The following is a 25,000-nucleotide window of genomic DNA, read 5'->3' on the forward strand; positions in this document are numbered from 1 at the left end:
GTTCAGCTTTCCTTTTAAGATACCATAGCTTACTCCTACAGTTGTGTCACTGGATCACTTTTATTTGAGATGTCATATTTCTATGGCTCTATACTATAGGCACATTCTTCAAATTTCATTTGATAGCAGACATCCTGAAATCTCATTTCTCACTGCCTAGAGGACAGCTGAAGAGAAAAGTGGCACATCTTACCCCACTCTCCCCTCTTTTCTAACTTTTAAAACTTCGGAAACAAGCTCCAGCAAACTTACAGTCCCCAGCACTCCTCTGACTTCCTGCCCCTCTTGCAACAAACCTCCACCACCAGATTCTCCTGAGCATCCTGGAACTGGTTGAAGTCGAAGGACTCTCTCCACTGCGGATTCGCCTTAATACACAGATTCTGAGACAGAAAGATAGACAAGCGGGAACGAGAGAGAGAGGAAGTTGTGTCAATTTTAAGGCACTCTCAAAACTGAGACAGCTAACATGACAGGTGTATTAAGCTTTATTCAGTAAGACTTCAATAAGACATGCGGTGGAGGAGGGGCAGCCGTCTTTTGGAGAACACATCCTCTCTTCTCGCTGGGATTATAAACTCTGACAGCATCCAATTAGAACTAGTTTTGTTCAACAAGCAAACATGCCCAAACAGAGCCAGGGGGCTCTATAAAAAAGATGACATGAGAACACAAGACTAGCTGGTTGGAACCACTGAGAGGGTGGGGGGGGGGGGGGGTAGATGAGCAAGGCATTCTGGGTATGCAAATGAGCCGAACAAGACGCGGTAACAGAAGCATCAGGAGAGACGCCCTGCCAGACACGGCCGATCTAATGAGTAGCCTCCTCTGTCACCAGAGCAGTGAAGCCTGGGAGAAGCGATCCGAAAGAGGGGGAGGAGGAGGGAGGAAGGTGTGTAAAGTGGACGGGAATATCTAAAGCGAGGTATGTGAACTACTAAGAAAGTACGGGAGGAGGAAGAGGGGGAGGGAAGGGTTTAATGAGGTATTGAGAGAAACAGAGGACAGAGGTTTAGAAACAAAGAAAGAGCGATGATGTAATGAGCACGGCAAAAAGAGAAAGCGAGAGAAGCGAGAAGATGACGGGAGAGAGGGATGAGCTCACCTTGCTTCTGACCCTCTGGTCTCCCATTCTGAAGCGTACGTAGACATCTCCCTGACCGCAGTCAGGCATGTCCTGGCCTTCGACCAGGATGACAGTGTAAATTCCAGTCCAAACCTGAGTCCTCTGTGCACACATGAGCCGCCCAACCTGCGCCTGGCTTATCGGCTGGCCCTGGAACATCCAACACAAACAAAAATTTCTAGTTTGGGCCAATGCTTCATTCTCGGTTCATCTAGCATTTGTTAGTCCTAAACACGTGTTTACAATTTGCAAACTTAAACACTCAGTTTTCTGTGTATTTAACATTGTTGCTATAAATTCTGGGGATTTAAATATGTTACCAAGGTAGCATATTATACTTGGCTCAGATAGATAAGGATTTGATGAAACTGCGAGAATGACTTGTGATAGTCCTGGAACCAGGTTTAAAGTGAAGAAATGTTTGTATCGTAAAGAAATGTTTTTCGTCATACACCATCATTTTACAGAAATAGTTCAGTTATAAACTTATAGATTCCATGGCAATACATAGCTGTACAGTTTCCAGCTATTCCTGGGGGGAATAAAATAAAAATTAAAATAAAATAAAATAAATATACACGTGTGTGTTTGTTTATGAAACACCAAACAGGAAATCTGAATATATAATTTTAAATATATAGATGTAAGTCTGAATATATAGTTATACGTTTATGTGTTATGGTTGTTTGAATTATTCAATCTAAATTATATAAAATCTGAATAGATGATAGTAAATTGTGAATATATAGAAGTAAATCAGAATACTTATTTATAAATCAGAATACATAAATGTAAACCAGAATATAACGATGTACATCTTAATATAGAAATGTAAATCAAGAATATATCGATGTAAGTCTGAATATATGGTTGTAAGTCTGAATATATAGTTGTAAGTTTATTTATTTATTTATGAAGCACCAAACAGGTATTATTATTTTAAATCTGAATATATAACTGTAAATTGTGAATATACAAATCAAAATATATTTGTATAATTCTGAATATATAAATGTAATTCATGAATATGTAGAAGTAAATCTGAATATAGTTATAAGTGTCAACATATAAATGTAAATTGTGAATATAGTTATAATTCTGAATATATAAATATACATTTGTATTAGGTACTCAAAAATATTATTAATGTTAAAAACAATTGTGCTGCTTTTATGTATGTATGTATGTATATATGTATGCATGTATTCATTTATTTATTGTGGAAATCATTTAACTTTTTGCAGGATTTTTTGCTAAATAGTAAGTCATTTCTATTTATTTTATTTTATTTTTATTTTTATCTTTTTTTTTTGTGAAAACCGTGCTACTTTTTTTCAGGGTTCTTTGATCAATATAAAGTTAAAAGAACAGGCTTTTATTTGACAGAAATCTTTTACTGTCACTTTTGATTAATTGAATGTGTCCTTTCTGAATAATTATTTCCAAAAATGGTGTGGGTGTTAAAATTTGATAGTAAATGCGAACTAACAAATAAAACTATTAAGCTAGGATCTTCTCCTACTGTAAATAAATGTGGCATCTTAAAAAAAAAACGTATCTGAAATAAAATTCCATTTCTGTTTTTGTAACAAAATATATTATGAAATGAAAGCTTCTAAAAACCGCTTGATGAAATGCGCAGGTGATCCCGGCACCTCGGAGAGAAAAAACAAACAAAAAAAAAACAGGTCCATCAACAAGACTGCAGATGGATAAGTACACAGTACAGCGATGACTTGCGGGTTGATAGCCCTGCACTTTCAAAAAACACAGCATCAGGAAGAGGCTGGTCTGTTCTGCCAGTAATCACAGACCAGAGAGCTGTTTTCCCACCTGGCTGCTCGGAGAGTGTGACTGAGCCTTTGCTCCATTAGAATCGCGCACACACACATACACGGCACAGCAGACAAACCAGCATTAACATTTAATGTAATGGCCACATCTCCATAAACAAGCCTCTTTAAAGAGAGAGAGAACAAGGGATAAGGGGGGTAGTTATGGAGGGAGCAGAGAGAGAAATATAATATCCATCCAAGCCAAGTCTTCCCAAGTGTTTATTTTGGACAAATTTGTGAACGGCGTGGCCAATAAAACAATTCCGCTTAAGAGTAAGTGGCCCCTAAAGAGAGGCTATTCCTGGTGCTAAAAGAGCTGGGGGATTGCCTCCATATGGTGGAGCAGCATGGGGACAAGGGGACAAGCCCAAAGCCGTACCCATTTGGCTACAGCTTCAGTGCTGTCCGTCCACAGCTGTGATATTACATCCCAACATCTGGGTTATAGCTCACCATGCCTGGGAATGAGCCATCACACATATCCTCAGCATCTTACACTGGCATAGTGCCTCAAAGACACACAAACACACACACACACACACACACTCCAGAAACTGTCAGGAAGAAGAACCACATGCTATGTGCCAATACTGCTGCCCGTTTCCATCTCAAAGACAGTGTGGCATGGCTGTGAAGAAGGAAGTGTGATAGAGGAGGAGAGGTAAGAATTGAGAGACATGTTCTGCCTCTACTGATAGGTGTCAAATAGAACTAGATCTCAGTTGTTTTGGCCGAGGACACACTGTGGTGGAAACACCAACAAAACACATACTGATCTATACCTGATCATATAATCTAGCAGGTGTCCACTTGAGTCAATCTCACACCAACTGACCTGCTGAAAGGATATTCTACATTATAATATAATTAAAGCACATATCTAAGATGTTCATGTCTTTCTTTCTTCAGTCAAAAATAAATTAAGGTTTTTCGGGGAAAAAAATTCCATATAGTGGACTTCAGTGGGGTTCAATGGAATGAAGGTCCAAATTACGATTTCAATGTAGCTTTAAAGAGTTCTACACGATCCCAGCTGTGGAATAAGGGTCTTATCTTATCTAGCGAACGTGCAAAGAAAGTCAAACATCATCTACAAAAAAAGAAAAACAATTTTGTCAGACGATTTTGAAATTGGAAAAGAAAAGAAAATTGAGTTTTTCGCCCTACCCAACCTTTTTGAACAAAGGTACATAGACGAAGAACTAACAGTGTGTGACTATTTTAATGTGAATTTCAAGCTAGTGAAATTAAAAAGTATATACATTTTCATTTGTCTTTAGAAAATGACCAATCGTTTTGCCAGATAAGACCCTTTTTCCTCGGCTGGAATCGTGAAGAGCCCCTTGAGGCTGCATTGAAACTGCAATTTGGACACCCCACTGACTCCCAATGAAGTCCACTATACGGAGAAAAATCCTGAAATGTTTTCCTCAAACCTTTCATTTTCAACTGAAGAAAGAAAGACACATCTTGGATGGGGGTGAGTAAATTATCAGGATTTTTTTTTTTTTTTTTTATTCAGGCAAGTAAGAAGGGGGCAAGTAGTCAAGGGGGCAAGAGTTCTGTAACTAATGAAATTGACTTAAATATATATATATATATATATATATATATATATATATATATACACACACATTGTCTACTGTATTGTTCCACCTAAAAAACTTTTTTTTTTTTTTTTTTACATTTTTTTTATTTAGCAAGGATGCATTAAATTGCTAAAAAGTGATAGTAAAGGCTAACATTGTTACATTGTTATTCTATTTTGAATAAATTTTGTTCTTTTTTTATTTTTTTATTCAAAGAATCCTGAAAAAAATACCCAAGGTTCCAAAAAAAATATTTAGCAGCAAAACAGTAGCAGTTTCCAACATTGATAATAAATCAGCATATTAGAAGGATTTCTGAAGGATTATGTGAAAACTGGGGTAATGATGCTGAAAATTTAGCTGTTTATCACAGGAATAAATTCTATTTAAAAGTCAATTAAAACAGAAAACAATTATTTAAAATTGTAATAGTATTTCATAATATTACTGGTTTTTTTTCAGTATTTTTAATCATATAAACGCAACCTTGGTGAGCATAAAAGACTTCTTTAAAAACAATAAAAATCTTCTGAATGCCACTGTATGTATATATCATTTTTTTGTGGAAACCGTACTACTTTTTTTCAGGATTTTTTAGATGAATACAAAGTTAAAAGAACAGCCTTTTATTTAAAATAGAAATCTTTTTACTGTCACTTTTGATCAATTAAATGTGTCCTTTCTGAATAAAAGAACTAATTTCTTTCCAAAACAAAAATTGTCGACCCAGGGAGGTTTTTAATACTGCATTTGAGGCTAAAATGTACTAAATGTCATGAATGTAATGTCACAATGTAAAAATATTAATAATAGTCTTTATTCTCCTTACATATTTTTTTAAGTGATATTTAACCCAGGGATTTCTTTAAAAGATGCATATTTTTAAGACCAGACTTTGTCTACAAATGAAGAGAATCATATTTAAACTTGTAAAATAAGTTCTATTCTGAAAAATATTATATATTTATATATTTATTGACCAAACAGGCTATAACTTGTATTGCATACAGACTTTTATTTGTCACTGTTCAGTTTAACTAATATGAAATTCAATCCTGGGCATAAATACAGTATACTAAAAATAAATTCTCTGTGGCAGCACCCCACTCTACAGCAGAATGCGGCAGAGATTTCAGAGAAATCTTAAATTGCTAGCTTTGAACGGCCTTGAACAATAAAAGCTATTTGCTTACCACTGCAAGGTAAATAAACTCTCATCTAAGAATTGACCTGCACAAAATTCAAGACAGTCTTGCGCTTTGTGTAAATCACGGTGATCCATTTACTTTGGAAATCATGGATTGGTTCAGTGCATCAGAGAGCCGCAGCCACAAACAAAAGTTTCTCGCTCTGTTGAAGTTCTGAAATTTTTAACTAAGTGAAAGAAAGGTAAAGTCAAGAAACTTGCATAAATGTTGAACATCAGTGAAGTGTTTGTGGGGAAGATGGTGAGGATCTACTGCCCTCCAGTGGACCGATGTGATACCTGAATAAAGTTACTGCTTGTGGTTTTTTGAATAAATAAGATTGTGTTGCTTAGTGCATTTTTTGTGTATTTTGGCCTGGTAACTTTTTTGCGTAGGCTAATGAAAGACCTAAACAGAAGTTATATGATTAATATGTATAATGACATACCTTCCCAAAGCTTCCCTTTCTTCTTAGAAGCCACTTCTGAAAAATGAATGATGACAAATGAAAATTATGTTTGAAAAACACTTGACTCTTTACACTAAAATTAGTGTGTTTTCAGGAACCGTACATTTCGTTTGGCAGGTTCCTCTCGGATGGTCAGGTAGGCCTCGAGAATGATCACTCCCATATCTGTCTCTGCACTGTTAGGGTCCTCCAAAGGTAGTATCATTGGGATTACTCTGCAGAGAGCATTTTCACAAAGCTGAATCGAATTCTAAGAAGAAATTCTAATTTTCAGAGAAACTTTACCAGCACAATATCATGAAAGTTATGGAATGACAAAGTTTTCCTCACCTGTCCAACTCCAGTCTATAGAGAGGAAAGCTGCATGATCCCATGAAGTCATTGGATCTGAGGTCACGATCATATACCTGCATCAGTCATAATTGTGAGATGATGATGATGATGAAGACAGTGTTACAGAAGTTTATATAGTGTTTTAATACCATTTTTTAAACAATCAAAATATTTAAATGTAAAATAAATACAAATAAAGATCATTTTCTTTAGGTAAAACAAGAACTTTTTTTTATAATTGTTTAAAATAATATATTACAAAAAATGCACTTAAATCAAACATTTTTTGAAATAATAATTTACTTTGTTTTTTTTATATCAAATAACAGACTTTTTAAATTTAACTTAATCTAATGAATTTTAAAAAACACAAGCCAATAAAATAGCAACAATTTTACTGAAAGTAACACAATAAAATTGGAAAATATATTAATATTAAATATCAATATTATTTTTATTCAGTTTTATGCAACAGAATCAGATATAACATTTTTTTCCCCTATTAGGTGTTTTGAATTTAGTAGGGATGCACTGAAATGACAATTCTGAGCTGAAACCGAAACTAAAAAATGAAAAATGCTTTGTAATAATAATTTATTTTCCTAAAAAAGAAAGTCATTTTGTAAGACTTTTTTAATTTAACTGAAATAATGTAATGATAATTTTTTTTAAAAGGCAAGCCAATAAAATAAACACATTTTTATTGAAAGTAACAGAAAGTAAAATTGAACAGAAAATACATTAAAGTTAAATATCAATATTATTTTTATTCAGTTCTATGCAACAGAACCAGATATAACTTTCACCCTTTATTAGGCATTTTGAATTTATTAGGGATGCACCGAAATTAAAATTCTGGACCGACAACAAAAATTCTGCACTTCACCAAAAAACGAAAATGCTTTGTAATAATTCATTACTATTTTATTAAAGGTCCCATATTGTACACATTTCTGGAGGTTTATTTTAGTTGTGGATGTCCTTAAGAATATATATTTGCGGCATAAGTGCCAAAATCCATCTCAATATATTTTTACAGCTCCTTTTTTAGGAGCTCTGTCAAACAGGTCGATTTTGGCCCATCTAATTAATATTCATGAGCCTCTCTTCTGATTGGCCTTTTGTTTTCTGAGTGACGCACAGCCAGGCCAATCACAGGTAACTACGGTCATGTATGCTGTAGCCTAGCCCAGAGCCATAGAGAGAGCCTAGCTTTCTGATACTCAACAGAATATTTAAGAATGATCATTATTGTTTTTTTTCTTTTTCAAACACCGAATGCAGTAAGCTATGTAACTGTTGCTTCAGTAAAGCCCCTTTCACAATGAGCGCTGATTCCGGAAAATTACGGGAAGGAGCGCTGTGTGAACAAAAGCCAGAACCATAAAGGCAGTGTTGTAGTGATGATGCACGTTACCCTGCGACTCTTCACGACGAAAAAATATGTGCAAAGTGGAATGAAGCGGCGATCAGGGAGCTCTTCACTATCAGCGCTGAACCACAGATTGTTCGTCAGGTTAGTTTCAGTTTAGTGAAATGTACGCGTCGCATTACATCTCACATCCAAATGTCACGTCTTTATGGGTTGTGTGTAAAGCACGCACAGATTCCGGAAAACAACTGTGAATGAACCAAATTAAACAATTCTGGAACAAATCATGGGACACATTATCCGTGTATTTACCGGAATCGCTGAGTGAAAGAGGCTGAAGTTGACGTGCCAGTGGTCTCTTATATTAATGTTGTTCTGAAGTCTGTGCAATGATGTAGTTTCCTGACATCTATCGACTGAACAGCGTTTTCTCCACTTGTTTTTGTGTTGTTGTTGCTTAGCAATAAAAATGGACGAGATGTTGTCGGGGGTTTGACAAAAGGAGGGTGGGACGGTGGTTGGTGCTCGGGGTGGTGACTGAAGGCGGTGACTGAGTAGATCGGACGTCTCATTTTTACGGAAGTAACAGCGGCTTGTGAAAAGGAACGGCTACTTTATGCAGGCTGTGTGCAGTTTACTGTGGACTGACTGTTTTGAAACTCACATGGTAGTTACATAGCCCCTAGACCTCAGTTATCATGAAAAAAGCCAGGAAATTTCGATTTTGACAATATGGGACCTTTAAATAAAATAGTACGTAATAAATAAAATAACATGAGTAATTTTGTAAGACTTGTTTTAATTTAACTGAATAAATTTAATGATACTGAATTTAAAAAAAAAACAAGCAAATACAATTAAATAACCACACTTTTATTGTAAGTAACAATAAAACTTCACAGAAAATATATTAATATTAAATATCAATAAATTATTTTTATTCAGTTCTATGCGACAGAATCAGATATAACCCCCCCCCCCATAAGGTGTTTTAAATTTATTAGAGATGCACTGAAATGAAGATGCACTTGACCAAAAATGAAAATGCTTTGTAATAATTATTTACTATTTCCTTAAATAACTTGATTTAACTTAATAATTTTAATGATACTGAATTTTAAAAAACACAAGCCAATAAAATAACTACAATTTTACTGAAAGTAACACAATAAAACTGGAAAACATATTAACATTAAATATCAATATTATTATTTTTATTCAGTTCTATGCAACAGAATCAGATATAACTTTTTTCCCCCTATAAGGTGTTTCAAATTTATTAGGGATGCACTGAAACGAAAACTTCTGGATGCACTTGACCAAAAAAGAAAATGCTTTGTAATAATTATTTACTATTTTCTTAAATAACAAAGTTAATTTGTAAGACTTTTAAATTTAACTTAATAATTTTAATGATACTGAATTTAAAAAACACAAGCCAATAAAATAAATAGCCATACTTTTATTAAAAGAAACAGTAAAGTTGGACAGAAAATATAATTAATATTAAATATCAATATATTATTTTTATTCAATTCAATGCAACAGAACCACATATAACTTTTTTTCCCCTCCATTATGTGTTTCAAATTTATTAGGGATGCATCGAAATGAAAATTCTGAGCTGAAACGGAAACATCTGGATTCACATGAAAATCAAAAATGCTTTATAATAATTATCTACTTTCTATTATTATACTATATACTATATTGTAATTATGTAAGACTTTAACTCAATAACTTTAATGATACTGAATTTAAAAAAACACAAGCCAATAAAATAACCACACTTTTATTAAAAGAAACAGTAAAGTTGGACAGAAAATATAATTAATATTAAATATAAATTTTTATTCAGTTCTATGCAACAGAATCAGATAGAACTTTTTTTAATGGTTAAGATAATGGTATAAGAGTATATATCACCACATTGTTTCTAGAAGATTATCTCTTCTTTTTTTTCTGGTCTTATGCAATAAAAATGAATTACAATCTTACAACAAAACTCCCTCAAACTTTTTTTTTTTTTACATGAGTAGGGCTGTCAAACGATTAATCGCGATTAATCACATTCGCAATAAAAGTTTGTGTTTACATAATATATGTGTGTGCTGTGTATATTTATAATGTACATATACATACATGTATATATTTAAAAAAATATGTGTCTATATATTTATATATAATTTAAATTATATATACAAATAAATATTTTAAAGATTTTTCTTAAATATATACATGCAAGTAAATGTATTTATATATGCATAATAAATATACACAGTATTCTATGTAAACAAACTTTTATTTTGAATCCGAATAATCACGATTACTCATGATTAATCACGATTAATCATTTGACAGCACTAATAAGAAGTATTATAAAAAATACTAAAGTTCATAATTCAAGAATTGTTTGAAATATGTAATAATATAAACACTTCACAAACCTTAAGATGAAGAGTTTGATCGAGGTCTCTGACGGGAAAGGAAAATGATTCATTCCAGATGGGATTCAGGTTCTTGTTCACAACTTTACTTTTGTAGATGTTTTTGCCGTCTAATTTGAATTTGACGAACGGGTCACTTGTACCTGGTAAAAACAAAAAATAGTCAATGTTACTAACAAAAAACAAAGTCTTCAGCAGTAAGTACATTCATATTTGTTGCATAATGTTTGCACATGATTTTGCAGTTTAAATGAGCTTTATTCATATTGAACCAGGAACGTTTATTTCATCACAAAACATGGTGGAAACTGGTTCATATAATCAGATTGTATTTAGACACAGTCTTCGAGACACTGAATAATCCAGAAAAGTCATTATTTAGGCGAATGCTCTTAGCGTAGAGAGGCGGACGTTTTGTGTCTTTCAGAGTGATGGGAGCTGGCTGATAGTGAAAGAGTAAAAATTATAGCCAGCGTGAATCAGTTAATTTAATGCCGGTGCATTAAAACCCCAGAAACTGGGAGCAAGCAGTGTTAATCTCCAAAGCCTGTTAAGAAAGTCTGCCTTGAGTCTGTCTGCGAGAGGGGAGGGAGAGCGGTCCGTCTTTGTCTATGCTGTGGTATGCAGATTGGCTGGTAAGAAAAAAATATGAGAGAGAAAGAGTCCATCGCTTCATTTGTATGGATGGATAAAGGAGTGCTTGAGAGAACCTGCGGGGAGCCTGGAATCACATGACAAAAGCCCTGTGGGGACGGGCTGTCAGGCCTGTCATCTCGCCTCTCCAAATGAACATCTCCAGGAGGCAGCTCCTCCCTGCCAGCCGCTGACAAGGAAACCTCCAGGCAGCTTGACAGGAGGAAAGGGGCTCAGGCAGCCAGGGGAAGAGCTCCGGCGTGACTGAAAACGGTGACGGCGGAAATTAACAGAAGGAAAATGGAGGACGGAGAAGAGGGAGGGAGGGGACTCACCGGACGCTTTTCCGATGTAGTGTCAGTCGGGGAGCGAGCTGGCCGTTAATTGTTAGGCAAATATAGGTGCCGGAAAAGGCACGAGAGGTGGACTGCATCATCGGCGTCACGCTGTCATGGCAGACGAAGTGAGGACTCAACTAATAATGCAAATGGCTGTATTTTTAGACAATGTCTGAACCTCATCAATAAAGTGTAAAATGGAAAAAAAAGTGATAATATTATTACAAAGAAAAACATAAAAAAAAATCTGTTTTCTGTGTCTGATAGTAATTAAGTTGCTCCAAAAAAGTTTCCAAATAGCACACATTTGACCCAGACGTTTTGCAATAAAGCAGACAAAATGGGAGTATGAATTACAAAACTTTTTTACCTGCTTCATTTCATTTGCTGTTTGTAAGAAGTCTGGAGTAATGTTCTGTTTCAAACTGTGTTATAGACATGAGATGAGGTGGTGTGTTATTCTCAAAGACCACCACACGAGGTCGCAGTTTCCAAAAATCTAAGTAATCTTTTTTTTTTCGTGTTAATTAGTATGACACTTTTTATCTAAATCAAGTTACAAATACAACAAAGTGATTTATATTAAGGGGGCAATAACATGAGAAATTCAAACAATACAAAGTTCCAAATAAGAATGGCTAAAACAGGAAGTGATTAAAAAAATATTTTTTATGTAATTATTTAACATGTATTTTTTATATAAATTAAAATGTAATAATTTTCGAAATAATAAATATAACTTTTTAAAATAAATTTTAATTTAGTATATTATTATTGTTGTTGTTGATGATTTTTTATTCATTTTTGTATTTGTTTTTAAAGATTTCTCATGGTCATATAATAATTATCTATCTATCTATCTATCTATCTATCTATATATATATATATATATATATTTACTATTATTATTATTTATGTTTTTATTAGTGTTTAAATATTTTTTCTCTTTTTTAAATTATTTCTGAACAGTCATTTTGTTAAAATATTGAATATATCTTATGACATTATTATTGTTGTTGATTTTTTAAATTCATTTATGTATTTTTTTATTATAAGATTTTTTTATCTCATAGTCATATAATAATTATAGCATATAATAATGCTATTCTAAAATGTAAATTAATTTAATTTTGTATATTTTATTATTATTATCATTATTACTATTTTAATTATATGATTTCTGAACAGTTATATCAGTTAAATTATTAAAATTTATCCCTTTTTGTTCAAAATATTAAATGTATTTTATATTTTTATATTTTTTAAATTAATTTAATTTTGGATATTTATTATTATTGTTATTATTGTTTGTTTATTTCATTTTTATTTATTTATTTTTCTCTTTTAATTATATGATTTCTGAACAGTTACTCCAGGTCATTTTGTTCACAATATTGAATATATTTTATAAAATAATATAACTTTTAAATTACATTTAACATATTTTATTATTATAATTGATTTTTTTTATTAGTATATGATTTCTAAACCGTTTTCTCAGGGTCATGTTAAATTGTTAAAATTTCTCCCTTTTTGTTCAAAATATTAAATATATCTTATGAAATAATAATATAACTTTTTAAAATTATTAATTATAATATTTTATTATTAGTATTAATATTATTTGTATTATTATTATTATTCATTTTTGTATTTTTTTTATTATATGATTTCTTAACAGTTCTCAGGGTCATGTAAAAGCTTTTCCCTTTTTGTTCAAAGTATTCAATATATCTTAGAAAATAATAATATAACCTTTTTTTCTTAATTTAATTTTGCAATTGTTATTTATATTATCATTAATAATATTAATTATTATCAGTTATCTGAGGGTCATAATACATTTTTTTAAAGCTTTTTTGAAGAGAAATATTGAATATATCACCCAACAGCTAGCAGCTTATATCCCTGCAAGGAATAAAATTTACATATTTGTCATGTTTTGGACAAGAAGACTATTTGTTAGATTGCAGCCTGCAAAATATATCCTGAAACAGCATCCCTACTAAAGTTACTGGCCAAAATACAGTAACAAGCCTTTAACAGCTTCAATATTATTTCATGTGGACAAAGAGATGAGCTTGGATTGGAAATTTGGAAATACAAGGTAAATAAACAAAAAGCAAGTACATTTTTCATCATTCTGTTCAGGTTTGCTAGTTACTGGCATTCAGTTTCTCCATCAAACAGAGAAAGTAGACAAAGAAAGTTGCTTCCTTAAAAAAGATACAAATCAAGTTTGATCACAACTGCAAAGTGTGATTCACAAGAATTCCAAAGGAATTCCTTTTGACATTCCAGTGTGTATAATAAACACATTATATTAATATTATTAACTACAACAGCATTTACGTTTAGCAAGGGTATTAATATAATTTTCTGTTGAAAACTAAATTACAATTTATTTAATTATTTATTTTTAAAAAACTTTTATACTTTCTCCAGCAGGTGGCAATATATCCAATTTTATAGAACATAAAGGAATAAAAGTTACAAACGAACAAGTAAAATACTGTATATATCGGACAAATGTTTAGCTAATCAAGAGGTTGCTTGAGAAAATGCATCCCTGTTTTCTGCAGTGAATATCTGGCATCCTATGCCACCAGTAACCTCACCAACTCTATAGTGTGCATGACCATTTCATTAGATTCAGTTGGCAGAGAGGAATATCACTGGAATATATTCTAATTATGAAAAATAATGAGGTAGAGATGGTAATTAATAGCCTCTGGGCATACACCTGTGACTTTGAACATGAGAATGAGCTGCCCAATCAGCTTGGTCAGGCCTGCCAGATACACTGGCATTACGTCTGAAGAACCGCTCTGGGTATCAAATGGAAATTCAGTACAATCATTTGCCTGTAGGATTTCACTAAACCTTAGGCTAAATCCCTCTTTTCTCTCTCTCCCTCGCTCTCTCACATGAACAAATAGTTAGGAGATAAAACAGACAACACATTTTGCATTATGACACCAGGGACTGTGTACAGCCTCTAGGTAACAACACCTCTACATGACTCTATTTGCATTGGCTCCGTAGTAGGATAACAAAACAAGGCCAGCTCATTTGTTTCCCAGCGCTAGTATGATAAACCGACTTCATTCTTTGCAATCAACGTACAACATTTGAATATAAGACCACTGATAATGACTTCTAAATCCAAACAATAGTTCCAGAAATAGCTTTGTTTTCTTAAATGTAACATAGTTACAGAAGCAAGGCAGATGCGGGAGAATGAAAGACATTCTGGTTTGACTGCATTCTGCAGTTTTGGGACAACTAGACAGCCTGAAGTAACTTGGAAACATTCCATCTTTACAAAGTAAAAAGTGCAGTCCTCACTGTTTTTCCTTTTAGTTTGCTTTTAAGGCGAGACACTGCAGGTAAATAGGGTAAAAAAAAAATTAACTAATGGTTATCACCTTACTTACCCAGTTGATTGATTACATTGATAATTGCAAACATTTTTTGTATTACAAGTTTTCTAAAATGTTAGGTTTAAATATACAAATGAAGCATTATTTAATGAAATATGCACTAATTTGCATACATTTCTAGTACATGAACTGGATGAGGTCAGTTTCAAAATTCTTGTTTAATTTTTTTGACATATTAGAGTCATAAGTTTTTACAGAACAAATTTTGGGTATGTCATTTCGTCACGCCATAATTTAAAAAAAAAAAAAAAAAAAACAGACATGAAACACTATATTTTTACCATTTTGGGGGAATAAAATGGTGTATAAATGGTGTATAAATGGTGTATGGTGTATCAAGCAAATCATACACAAACAACCTTCAGGATATAGACAGGAATAAAAGTGTAAAGTTTGGTGTGTGCTACTGAAGTGGAGATTTATGGCTCAGTGTAGAAGAAAAAACTCATTTTGAGAAAACAGCCTTTAAAAATAATCATTGTAATTGAAATCTATTGACACAAATAGATAAAGTGCTATAAAAGAAATACTTAACAGTGTTTTTTGGATGTTTTCTTTCCACTAGTCAAAAACAAAAAGCCCAAAATCTCAAACTTGATTTTTGCCTGCAGTGTCTCCCCTTAATTATATAATGCATTACATATAAATATTACTTAAATACACCTCTCCTAATTAGTGTGTTATTTTATTTGACCTTTATCTTTTTGATTCTATTTTAGGTTTATTTTAAATTCCATTTTATTTAGTTTTATTCTTCTACAGAAATGTTTAAGGATCTCTGTGCCAACATCTTTAGCTTTGAGATGAATGACACTGAAAACAACATGCCAATCAAAAACAATTACTGTACTCTCAGATCTTTTTACTATGAACTGAAGAACTTACAACAATCTTCACAATCTGAGGAATTTATAATTGACAAGATTCCAGAACCTTCCTAAACAAGATATGATTTTATGTACACTGCTGCTCAAAAGTTTGGGATCAGTAAGACTTGTAATGTTTTTTAAAGAAGTCTCTTATGCTCATTAAGGCTGCATTTATTTGATCAAAAATACTGAAAAAAAACAGTAATATTGCAAAATGTTATTACAATATAAAATAATGGCTTTTATTTTAATATACTTTAAAATATAATTTATTCCTGTGATGCAAAGCTGAATTTTCATCAGCTGTTACTCCAGACTTAAGTGTCATATGATCCGTCAGAAATAATTCTAATATGCTGATTTATTATTAGAATTATTTGTGTTGGAAACAGTTGTGCTGCGAATTGTTTTTTTGGAACCTGTGAATCTTTTTTTCAGGATTATTTAATGAATAACAAGGTAAAAAAACAGCATTTATTCAAAATATAAATCTTTTCTAACAACGTAAATCTATGCGATCACGTTTTATTAATTTAACACATCCTTGGTGAATAAAAGTATTCATTTATTTAAAAAAAGAAAGAAAAAAATCGAAAACCTTTTTATTTTAAATAAATGCTGTTCTTTTTAACCTTTTATTGATCAAAGAATCCTAAAAAAAAAGTATCACAGCTTCCAAAAAAATATTAAGCAGCACAACTGTTTTCAACATTGATAATAAATCAGCATATTAAAAAGATTTCTGAAGGATTATGTGACACTGAAGACTGGAGAAATGATGCTGAAAATCTAGCTTTGTATCACAGTAATAAATTACATTTTAAAATATGTTCACATAGAAAACAGTCTTTTTAAATTAAAATAATATTTCAAGAAACGTCTTTAAAAACCATTAAAAATCTTACTGATCCCAAACTTTTGAGCGGCAGTGTATATATGACTCCTGATTCAGATCATTAGCAGTCCCACCTACTGGATTTCACAGAAAGTTCAGATGATTGGCTCAAAATAAGAATGACTTCCTCTTATGTGTTAAATTTTGACTAATTTAATTATACTGTCAGATATCAATTAAAGAATATAACTCTTAGCTCTCAACAGATATCCCCCCCACCCAAAATCAGCAAAAAAAAATAAAAAATAAAAAATAAAAACATTAGTTTTTCTCTGAACACTAAAAATCATTATAATAAGGAAGTTGTCCGGTTCTGATATCTGATACACTTTACACTAGGGGTGGAACGGTACATGTATTCGTTTCGAACCGAATCGGTACGGGGGTCACGGTTCGGTGCATGAATTTAAACGGAGAATACACGATATGAAAATAAAAAAAAACTTGCCTGCAAAATAATTAATGTAATGCGGAACTACTGTTAGACACGCGGGTTCTTTAGGGACAGCTAATATTTAGCCCCGCTTTAGCTCTGAAGCTCTGATTGGCGTCGATGCAGCCGAGCTCCGCCTATGTATGCGCTCTATCAGGGTAAAGTCTAGAAGGGATACAGCTATGGCTACTGGGCATGCGCACATCAGTCTAACGTTATTTTTGTCACACTGTACAACAATAATACTTTTTTTGTATTATAGTAAGGGCTAAGTTTAGGGTTGGGGTAGGTGTAGACGTTAATAAAACACAATCTAATAGGTAGAACAATTAATTTCATTGTTAGTTTCCGGTCTGAGCTGTATACCCTCTAGCCACAACCCTCTATCAGAGCCCGTCTACATTCTCTGGCACTCTGCAATTTTTTGTCAGCTCGACGGTCCATCCAGTGAGTGAGTCAGAGATAGCAGCGACAGCGAGTATGGTATGGCAAGTGGTGGTGTTCCACAAGAGTTAGAGGATCCGCCGGCCTCTTTAAGGGGCCGTTCACATGAAGCGTCTTTTGCGCGCGCAAGTTCGTTATTTCAAATGGAGACGCGCGGCTTGCGCGCGCATATTGGAAGCGACGCGCTCGTTTTTTCCAGGCGCGTCCGCGCCGCATCGATTTAAAAACATCTCAACTTTTCAGAATGTCGCAAGCGCACCGCAGGTCATGTGACATGAACTAACCAATCAGCTTCCTCACGTTTTTCCGTTACATTGAAACCTCAGAAGAAACATGGAGGAGCAGCTCATCATTGTGGTCCAGGGATTTCCTGAACTTTATGATTTGTCAAGCCCCCATTATTTTGACGCTAATAGAAGAAACAATGCATGGAGACGCATAGGCTTGGAGCTAGAGCGCAGCTGATGGTTGCTTAGAAACGGCAGACGCTTCCGGAGCGCAAGCGCCCGAGCGCTTTGTTGATCAGGAAGAAAGCGGCGCGCCTAGCGTTTTCCACGCGTTTTTAGGCGCGACATGTGAACGGCCCCTTAGATCGCAAGTTTGGGAAAACTTCGCTTTTCCAGTCAGTTACAGTAGTACAGGCGAGAGAGTGGTGGAAAAGACGAGGACTGTGTGTTGCCGTTGTTCAGCGGTTGTTGGGTTATGTGAGTGGAAATACATCTAATTGCCTTCTGCATTTTTGTTTTGCTTTTCCCTCCACTGTACCGAAATCATACCGAACCGTGACGTCTGAACCGAGGTACGAACCGAACCGTGACTTCTGTGAACCGTTCCACCCCTACTTTACACTAATAATGTGGACATGCAAGATCCCCAAGCCTACTGTCATAGATATGCACAAAAAAAAAAAAAAAAAAAAAAACTTGTTTTGTCAAGATTAGCAAATCACTAAACTACTAAGAAACTAATTTTTCTATGGTAGCAGCTGACAGCTGACATCTACAAGCCACTATAGGTTTCCTAGATCAGCATAATGTTTTCAACAATTTCAAAAATTAATATAAAAAAATGGCCTATGTATCGGATTATATAGCAGCATTCAAAAACTTTTGGGTCAGTAAGAATTTTTCTTTATGCTTATCAAGGCTGCTTTTAAACTGCATTTTACTTCAAAATGACAGTAAAAACAGCAATATTGTGAAACCTTTACAATTAATACAACTGTTTTCAAAAGACTTGAAATGTTTTTAAATAAGTCTCTTATGCTTTTATTTTACACTCAAAAAAATATTTCATAATATTACTGTTTTTTTCTGGATTTTTGATCAAATAAATGTAGCCTTGATGAGCATAAGAAACTTCTTTAAAAAACATTAAAAACCTTACTGATACAGCAGTATACCATTCAAAAGTTTTGGGTTAGTAAGATTTATTTGTGTTTTTGAAAGTCTCTTATGCTCATCAAAGCTGCATTTAGATTGTATTTTACAGTAAAAACTATAATATTGTGAAATGTTATTGCAATTAATACCATTAAATGTTTTCTATTTTAATATATATTAAATTCTATTTTATTTCTGTGATGGCAAAGCTGAATTTTCAGAATCATTACTCAAGTCTTCAGTGTCACATATTCCTTCAGAAATCATTCTGATATGCTGATTTGCTGTTCAAGAAACATTTGTGATACATTTTTTGAGGATGAGAAACAGAAAAGTTAAAGAATTGAATGTATTTGAAACTGTAAGTTTTGTAACATTGTACATGTCTTTACTCTCACTTTTAATCAACTTAATGTATTATAAAGTATTTATTTATTTAAAAAAAAAATCGTACTGACCCAAAACATTTGAATGGAATGATAAAATGTTAGTTAGTCATGTTTTTGTACTGTTTGAGTAATTTGTGACACTTTTCATGCTAAAATGAATGAATAATGCTTTAAATCACTTTACACAAAAGTGAGCAATGTAAAGTATGTCAGAAAGGAAATGAAAACAGAAAAGGCAGAGATTGTTATCCAATCTTCCAAACATAGGCTGACCCACAAGATACAATATGACTCAATGCTATACTCAACCTTGAATAGTCTACACTAAAACAAGTTCAACAGGACTTTTTGGACTTTTATCATGAACTCGAAGGTCCTCAGAAAGATGAAATAAAAAAGGGAAAAGCTCATCAAAAGGCATGACACTTTTCAGAGCGATGGGGGCTTGTAAAGTTTCAAGACCAATCTATGAAAAGATCTCCATAATCATGCACATTGAATAGGATGTATGTTATGATCTACCAAAACACATTAGTCATTCATTATTAATTACAGGAATGTAGTCTTGAATTGGCCTGATAAAGTCAATGCAATGCCTAGAGTAAACAACGCCACCCAGCATCATCCTAGTTTAATCATCCGCATTAGTCAGAGGTCAATACCTGAGCGGTCTCTGATAACCAGGTTTCTGCCTTCCCTTAGGCTGATGGTGAGGAGATACTGGACTTTCTGCTGCGCAAAAGCAAATTGACTTTGACTGTCATTTAATCCTGGTGGGATCTAAAAAGTCGAGAGCAAAAGACTTTGTCAGTGTTAGTTCACAGTTGTGGACCACAAAACCAGTCTTAAGTAGCATGTGTATATTTGTAGCAAACAGCCAAAAATACATTGTATTGGTCAAAATGATTCACTTTTCTTTTATGCCAAAAATCATTAGGATATTAAGTAAAGATCATGTTCATGAAGATATTTTGTAAATTTTCTAATGTACATATATCAAAACTTAATTGTTTATTAGTAATATGCATTGCTAAGAACTTAATTTGGACAACTTTAAAGGTGATTTTCTTAATATTTAGACTTTTTGCACCCTCAGATTACAGATTTTCAAATAGCTGAAATATTGTCCCATCCTAACAACTCATACATCAGTTTTATTTTCCTTCTATCTAGACAACATTTTTTCTTATTAAAATACTCACGTTTCGTTCTTGTTCTGGAAGCGCATCAAAATCACTGGTTTCATTGAAAATGTCCTGAGGAAGAGATTAAGATGCATCAATGAGAAAGTTCTGCATTACTCTGAATCTGCTTTTCCCAAATTCAGGCCAGAACAGTAATGCGTAATGTTTGTCCATCTATCAATCATGCATTTTTGACTAAAGGTGGTAAAGAATCTTCAAAAGCATGCGTCGTAGTACTCTTGTGAACGCTCGTCGAAGACTGACACGGAAGAGAAGAAATTGTCAAATAATGTTGGTATTTTTGTTCTCTTTGCGCACAAATAGTATTCTTGTAGCTTTATACAGAGGTCAAAAGTTTACACTCCCCTTTCAGAATACAGAATAATACTTTGTATTAAGAATCAAGGGGATGCAAACTTTTGAACAGGATCATTTATTATAATTTCAACTATCATTTTCTCTTGTGGACTATATGTAAACATCTTTTATGTGAAATATCTTATTCAGGTCAGTACTAAATGTATGAGCCCTCTAATTTTGGTAAAATAATTAACATTTTTCAGATTTTGAAAGGGGGATGTAATTTTTTGAACTCAACTTTAACATTAAGGTTGAACCCCTGATGTCACATGGAATATTTTAATGATGGCCTTACTACCTTTCTGGGCCTTGAATGTGTCAATTGCATTGCTGTCAATGCAGGGTCAGAAATCTCTCTGATTTAATCAAAAATACCTTAATTCGTGTTCTGAAAATGAACGAAGGTCTTACAGGTTTAGAATGACATGAGGGTGAGTAATAATGACAGAATTTTCATTTTTGAGTAAACTATCCCTTTAAAATTTAAACTCACAACAAAGGGCAATGAAATTAACTAATAAAAATGGCCTGAAGTAAGCTTTTATATGTATAAATAATCCCAAAAGATCACAAACCTTTTAACTGTAGTGCATATATATGTAGTGATAATGCTCAAAAAACTTTGACTTGCCATGTCCTCAGCTGACCCCGCAATGAACATTTCAAATGGAGAGGACGGCTCACGCTCAGTGGGACATGAAATGTAGGCTCTCTCCTCAAGTGGAGTATTGTTGACTGGCTCTGTGATGGTCAGTGTAGACATTTCTTCTGAAGCTCGTGTAGGAGGCGTCTGTCTTCCTGCAGAGGCTCTAGTAAGTACTGCAGTCACTTTATTTGAGGGGTCCTTTGGTCTCTGACCAGGCGATTTTCGTTCTGCAGGCACAGGTGGCAACTGTCTTTCTATAAGTGGATGTACAGGTCCAGTCACTGCATCTAAATCATCGATGTACCATGTTGTGGCTCTTTGCCGCCTATCAGTTTCCATCGAAACTGGAAAGTCAACAGGAACTGATCTCTCTGATGGCGCAGGGCTGCAGGAGTATGGCATGTCAGCAAAACTTAACTGCTCAGATAAGGCAGTACTAGAGGTTTCACTTGCTGTTTCATCCACGTCAGTCGAACCCTCCACGTTTCCAAAGAAGACGGAGTCCTGACCTGGTGTCCTGGATTCATCCTGCAAAGCCAGCATGGCAGTAGGGTTAATCCTGAGGTCGGGTACTGACATGCTCCTCCTGTATTTCAGAGGGGTCTTTTTCTTCTTTCCCAGAGCCTTCCTTCCGATCTTCAGATTTAAGGCTCTCTCACGGAGATTGGGCCAGACTTTTTTCTTTCGCTCCATTGTGATTGGAGATGAGACAGCACTTGAGCTGAAATTAAAACTGTCAGACAAAAGACAAGCAAAGATTGTTTAATTGTAAAAAATAAGTAAATAAAAACACTAAGTATCAGGGATAGTTCTGTGATTCAATTATGTGATTAATTACCCTCGTGTCGCTCCAAACCTGTAAGACTGTCGTTCTTCGTCTGAACACGAGATATTTTTGATGAAATCCAAGAGCTTTCTGACCCTCAAGGGTCCTAGCACATTCAAGGCCCAGAAAGGTATCAATAACTTAGACAAAATAGGGCTGCAAAATGATTAATCGAGATAAATCGCATTCAAAATAAAAGTAGAGCCGTAAAACGATTAGTCGCAATTAATTGATTCAAAATAAAAGTTTATCCCCCGGTTTCACAGACAAGGCTTAAGCCTAGTCCTAGACTAAAATGTAAGTCTGAGCTGTTTCAACTGAAACAAAATTGCACTGATTGATCTTAAAAGATATCAGTGCCTTTGTTTTGTCTCAAGATGCACACCAGTAATGTTTTTTTTCTAAGCATGTTTATAAAAATTACTTAAATGTCCTAATTGAACTATGGCCTAATCCTGGCTTAGTCTAAGCCCTGTCTGTGAAACCGGGCCTATATGTTTACATACTATATGTGCGTGTACTATATTAGGAATATACTATATTAAGGAAGAATATGTTAGATTTACAGTCAAGCCCGAAATTATTCATACCCCTGGCAAATTCTAACTTAAAGTTACTTTTTCAACCATCAAGTTTTTTTTGGATTAGAAAGGACACAAACGTCTCCCAGAAGATAATAGGATGATGTACAAGAAGCATCGTTGTGGAAAAAATTATTACTCATCTTTTATTTACATTTGAACAAAAAGTGGCATGTCCAAAATTATTCATACCCTTTGCAAACTGTCACAGTCCATGGGAAAAGACAAAGTTATATACCATTCCAAATAGTCCAAGCTTAAATCTGATGGTGCAAAAAAAATCGAAATACTGGAAAAATCGCCTTTAAAGTTATCCAAATGAAGTTCTTAGCAATGCATATTACTAATCAAAAATTAAGTTTTGATATATTTATGGTAGGGAATTTACAAAATATCTTCACAGAACACAGATCTTTACTAAATATCCTAATGATTTTTGGCATAAAAGAAAAATCGATCATTTTGACAATTACAATGTATTTTTGGCTATTGCTACAAACTTAAGACTGGTTTTGAGGAACATATTTCTCCTTAATATGTGTGTTTATATCTACATAATAATATACACAGCACACACACACACACACGTAGTATGTAAACATACATTTTTATTTTGAATGCGATTAATCACAATTAATCGTTTTGCAGCCCTAAAAAATAGTCCATGTGACATCAGTGATACAACGGTAATTTCATGAAGCTACAAAAATACTTTTTGTGCACGAAAAACAAAAATAACGACTTTATTCAACAATTCTTCTTAGTATTCTTCTTCTAAGAGTAACAACTGTTGAATAAAGTTGTTATTTTGTTTTTTTGTGCACAAAAAGTGTTCTCGTAGCTTCATAAAATTACCAGTGGACTATTTTGTCCATGTTTTTGGTACCTTTCTGGGCCTTGAACGTGATAGGACCCTTGTCCAAAAGCTCTCGGATTTCATTAAAAATATCTTAAATTGTGTTCCGAAGATAAACAAAGGTCTTACAGGTTTCTAACAACATGAGGATGAGTAATTAATGACAGAACTCTCATTTTTAGGTGAACTATCCCTTTAAACAATCAAAGTAAAACAATGTGAACATACACTGCTGTTTAAAAGTCTGAGCTCAGTTATTTCTGAGCATTCAATTAAATGCAGTACAGTACTAACTGCTGTTCAACCTTGTTTCTAAAGGCCCAACGTCCATAAGTTTGACTCCAGCTTGCCCCAACACAAGTTGAGTAAGTTCTAGTAAACCTGAAGACCTTGAATAGCTGGTTCAGGTGTGTTTACATGGGATTGCAGCTAAACTCTGAAGGTAAATGGCTCTCCAGAAGCAGGACTGGTCATCCCTGTTGTATGTGATGCTTTTTATATGAAACTGTTAAAAACACAGATAATGTCAAGCGTTCACACTTCGACACGAAACAGTGCGTGAGAGCACAATGGAACATTTATCAACTGCAAAATATGCAGAAAATGTGCTGATCACATAGTCACGTCGCAGACCATGAGGACGTATTTGAGGTGGAACTGTGAAGTTTCTTAAGAACTGGTCACACTGTTAAACATTAACTTTTTTTTAACTGAGATGAAAAGTCTTTATGCTAATTTGTTATGTAAGTGTAAATATAACAGACTAAATCTGAAGACTATTACATGATAAAGCAGACCACTACGAAATGATTTTAATGTTTGAGAAGTTACTGCTACTAAGTAAACGTTTATTAACAATTGAAATTGATCATATCAAGAGATGGAGGACATATTCTTATTAAAGTATGTTTCATGCGAAAACTTTAGAAAGCAATCAATTACGTCATGTCTTTAGAAAGTAATAGCTTTGCCTAAAATAAAGTAGCAGCAGATTCTGCAAGGTGTGTAATTTGATATTATTCAGTAAAATAAAGTCATAATGAGCAAAAATGTATTCATATTTCTGTCTACATAAAACTGAGGTAACATTTAGGTTTTCTGACTTCGAAATGTAATTGTAAAAAACCAAGGGTTCAGTTTGAATTGTACTTTTGGTAAAGAGCATTTCCAAAAATAGCATTTCAGAGAAACTTTCAGAGACTTTCAACACCACATCTGTCTTTTTCAGCAATAATTCAAAGTTAAAAATACAGGATTATATATAAATAAATATAATACAACTACAAATTAAAATGTTCAAGAGGTGTGGTGTGTACATTATATAAGGAGGTTGAACAGGTTTCTGCATTTTTGTTGCTGTAGT

At 33.6% G+C, this 25,000-nt stretch overlaps 1 protein-coding gene across 1 annotated transcript in view; it reads right to left on the reverse strand.

The window, feature by feature from the left end:
* Window positions 1–22,084, reverse strand: part of mctp2a (multiple C2 domains, transmembrane 2a) — a 66,352-nt gene extending 44,268 nt beyond the window's left edge. The window contains exons 1-9 of the mRNA XM_073850160.1: window positions 21,360–22,084; window positions 20,387–20,440; window positions 19,847–19,964; window positions 10,359–10,501; window positions 6,537–6,613; window positions 6,310–6,421; window positions 6,186–6,221; window positions 1,106–1,276; window positions 253–383 (exon numbers count right to left, since the gene is read on the reverse strand). Coding sequence (XP_073706261.1) covers window positions 253–383; window positions 1,106–1,276; window positions 6,186–6,221; window positions 6,310–6,421; window positions 6,537–6,613; window positions 10,359–10,501; window positions 19,847–19,964; window positions 20,387–20,440; window positions 21,360–22,067 — 1,550 coding nt within the window. The 5' untranslated portion in view covers window positions 22,068–22,084. The remainder of the gene's footprint in view (window positions 1–252; window positions 384–1,105; window positions 1,277–6,185; window positions 6,222–6,309; window positions 6,422–6,536; window positions 6,614–10,358; window positions 10,502–19,846; window positions 19,965–20,386; window positions 20,441–21,359) is intronic.
* Between the last annotated feature and the right edge of the window lie 2,916 nt (window positions 22,085–25,000).

The sequence above is a fragment of the Garra rufa genome, chromosome 11 (assembly GCF_049309525.1).
Source record: "Garra rufa chromosome 11, GarRuf1.0, whole genome shotgun sequence".
Lineage (NCBI taxonomy): Eukaryota > Metazoa > Chordata > Actinopteri > Cypriniformes > Cyprinidae > Garra > Garra rufa.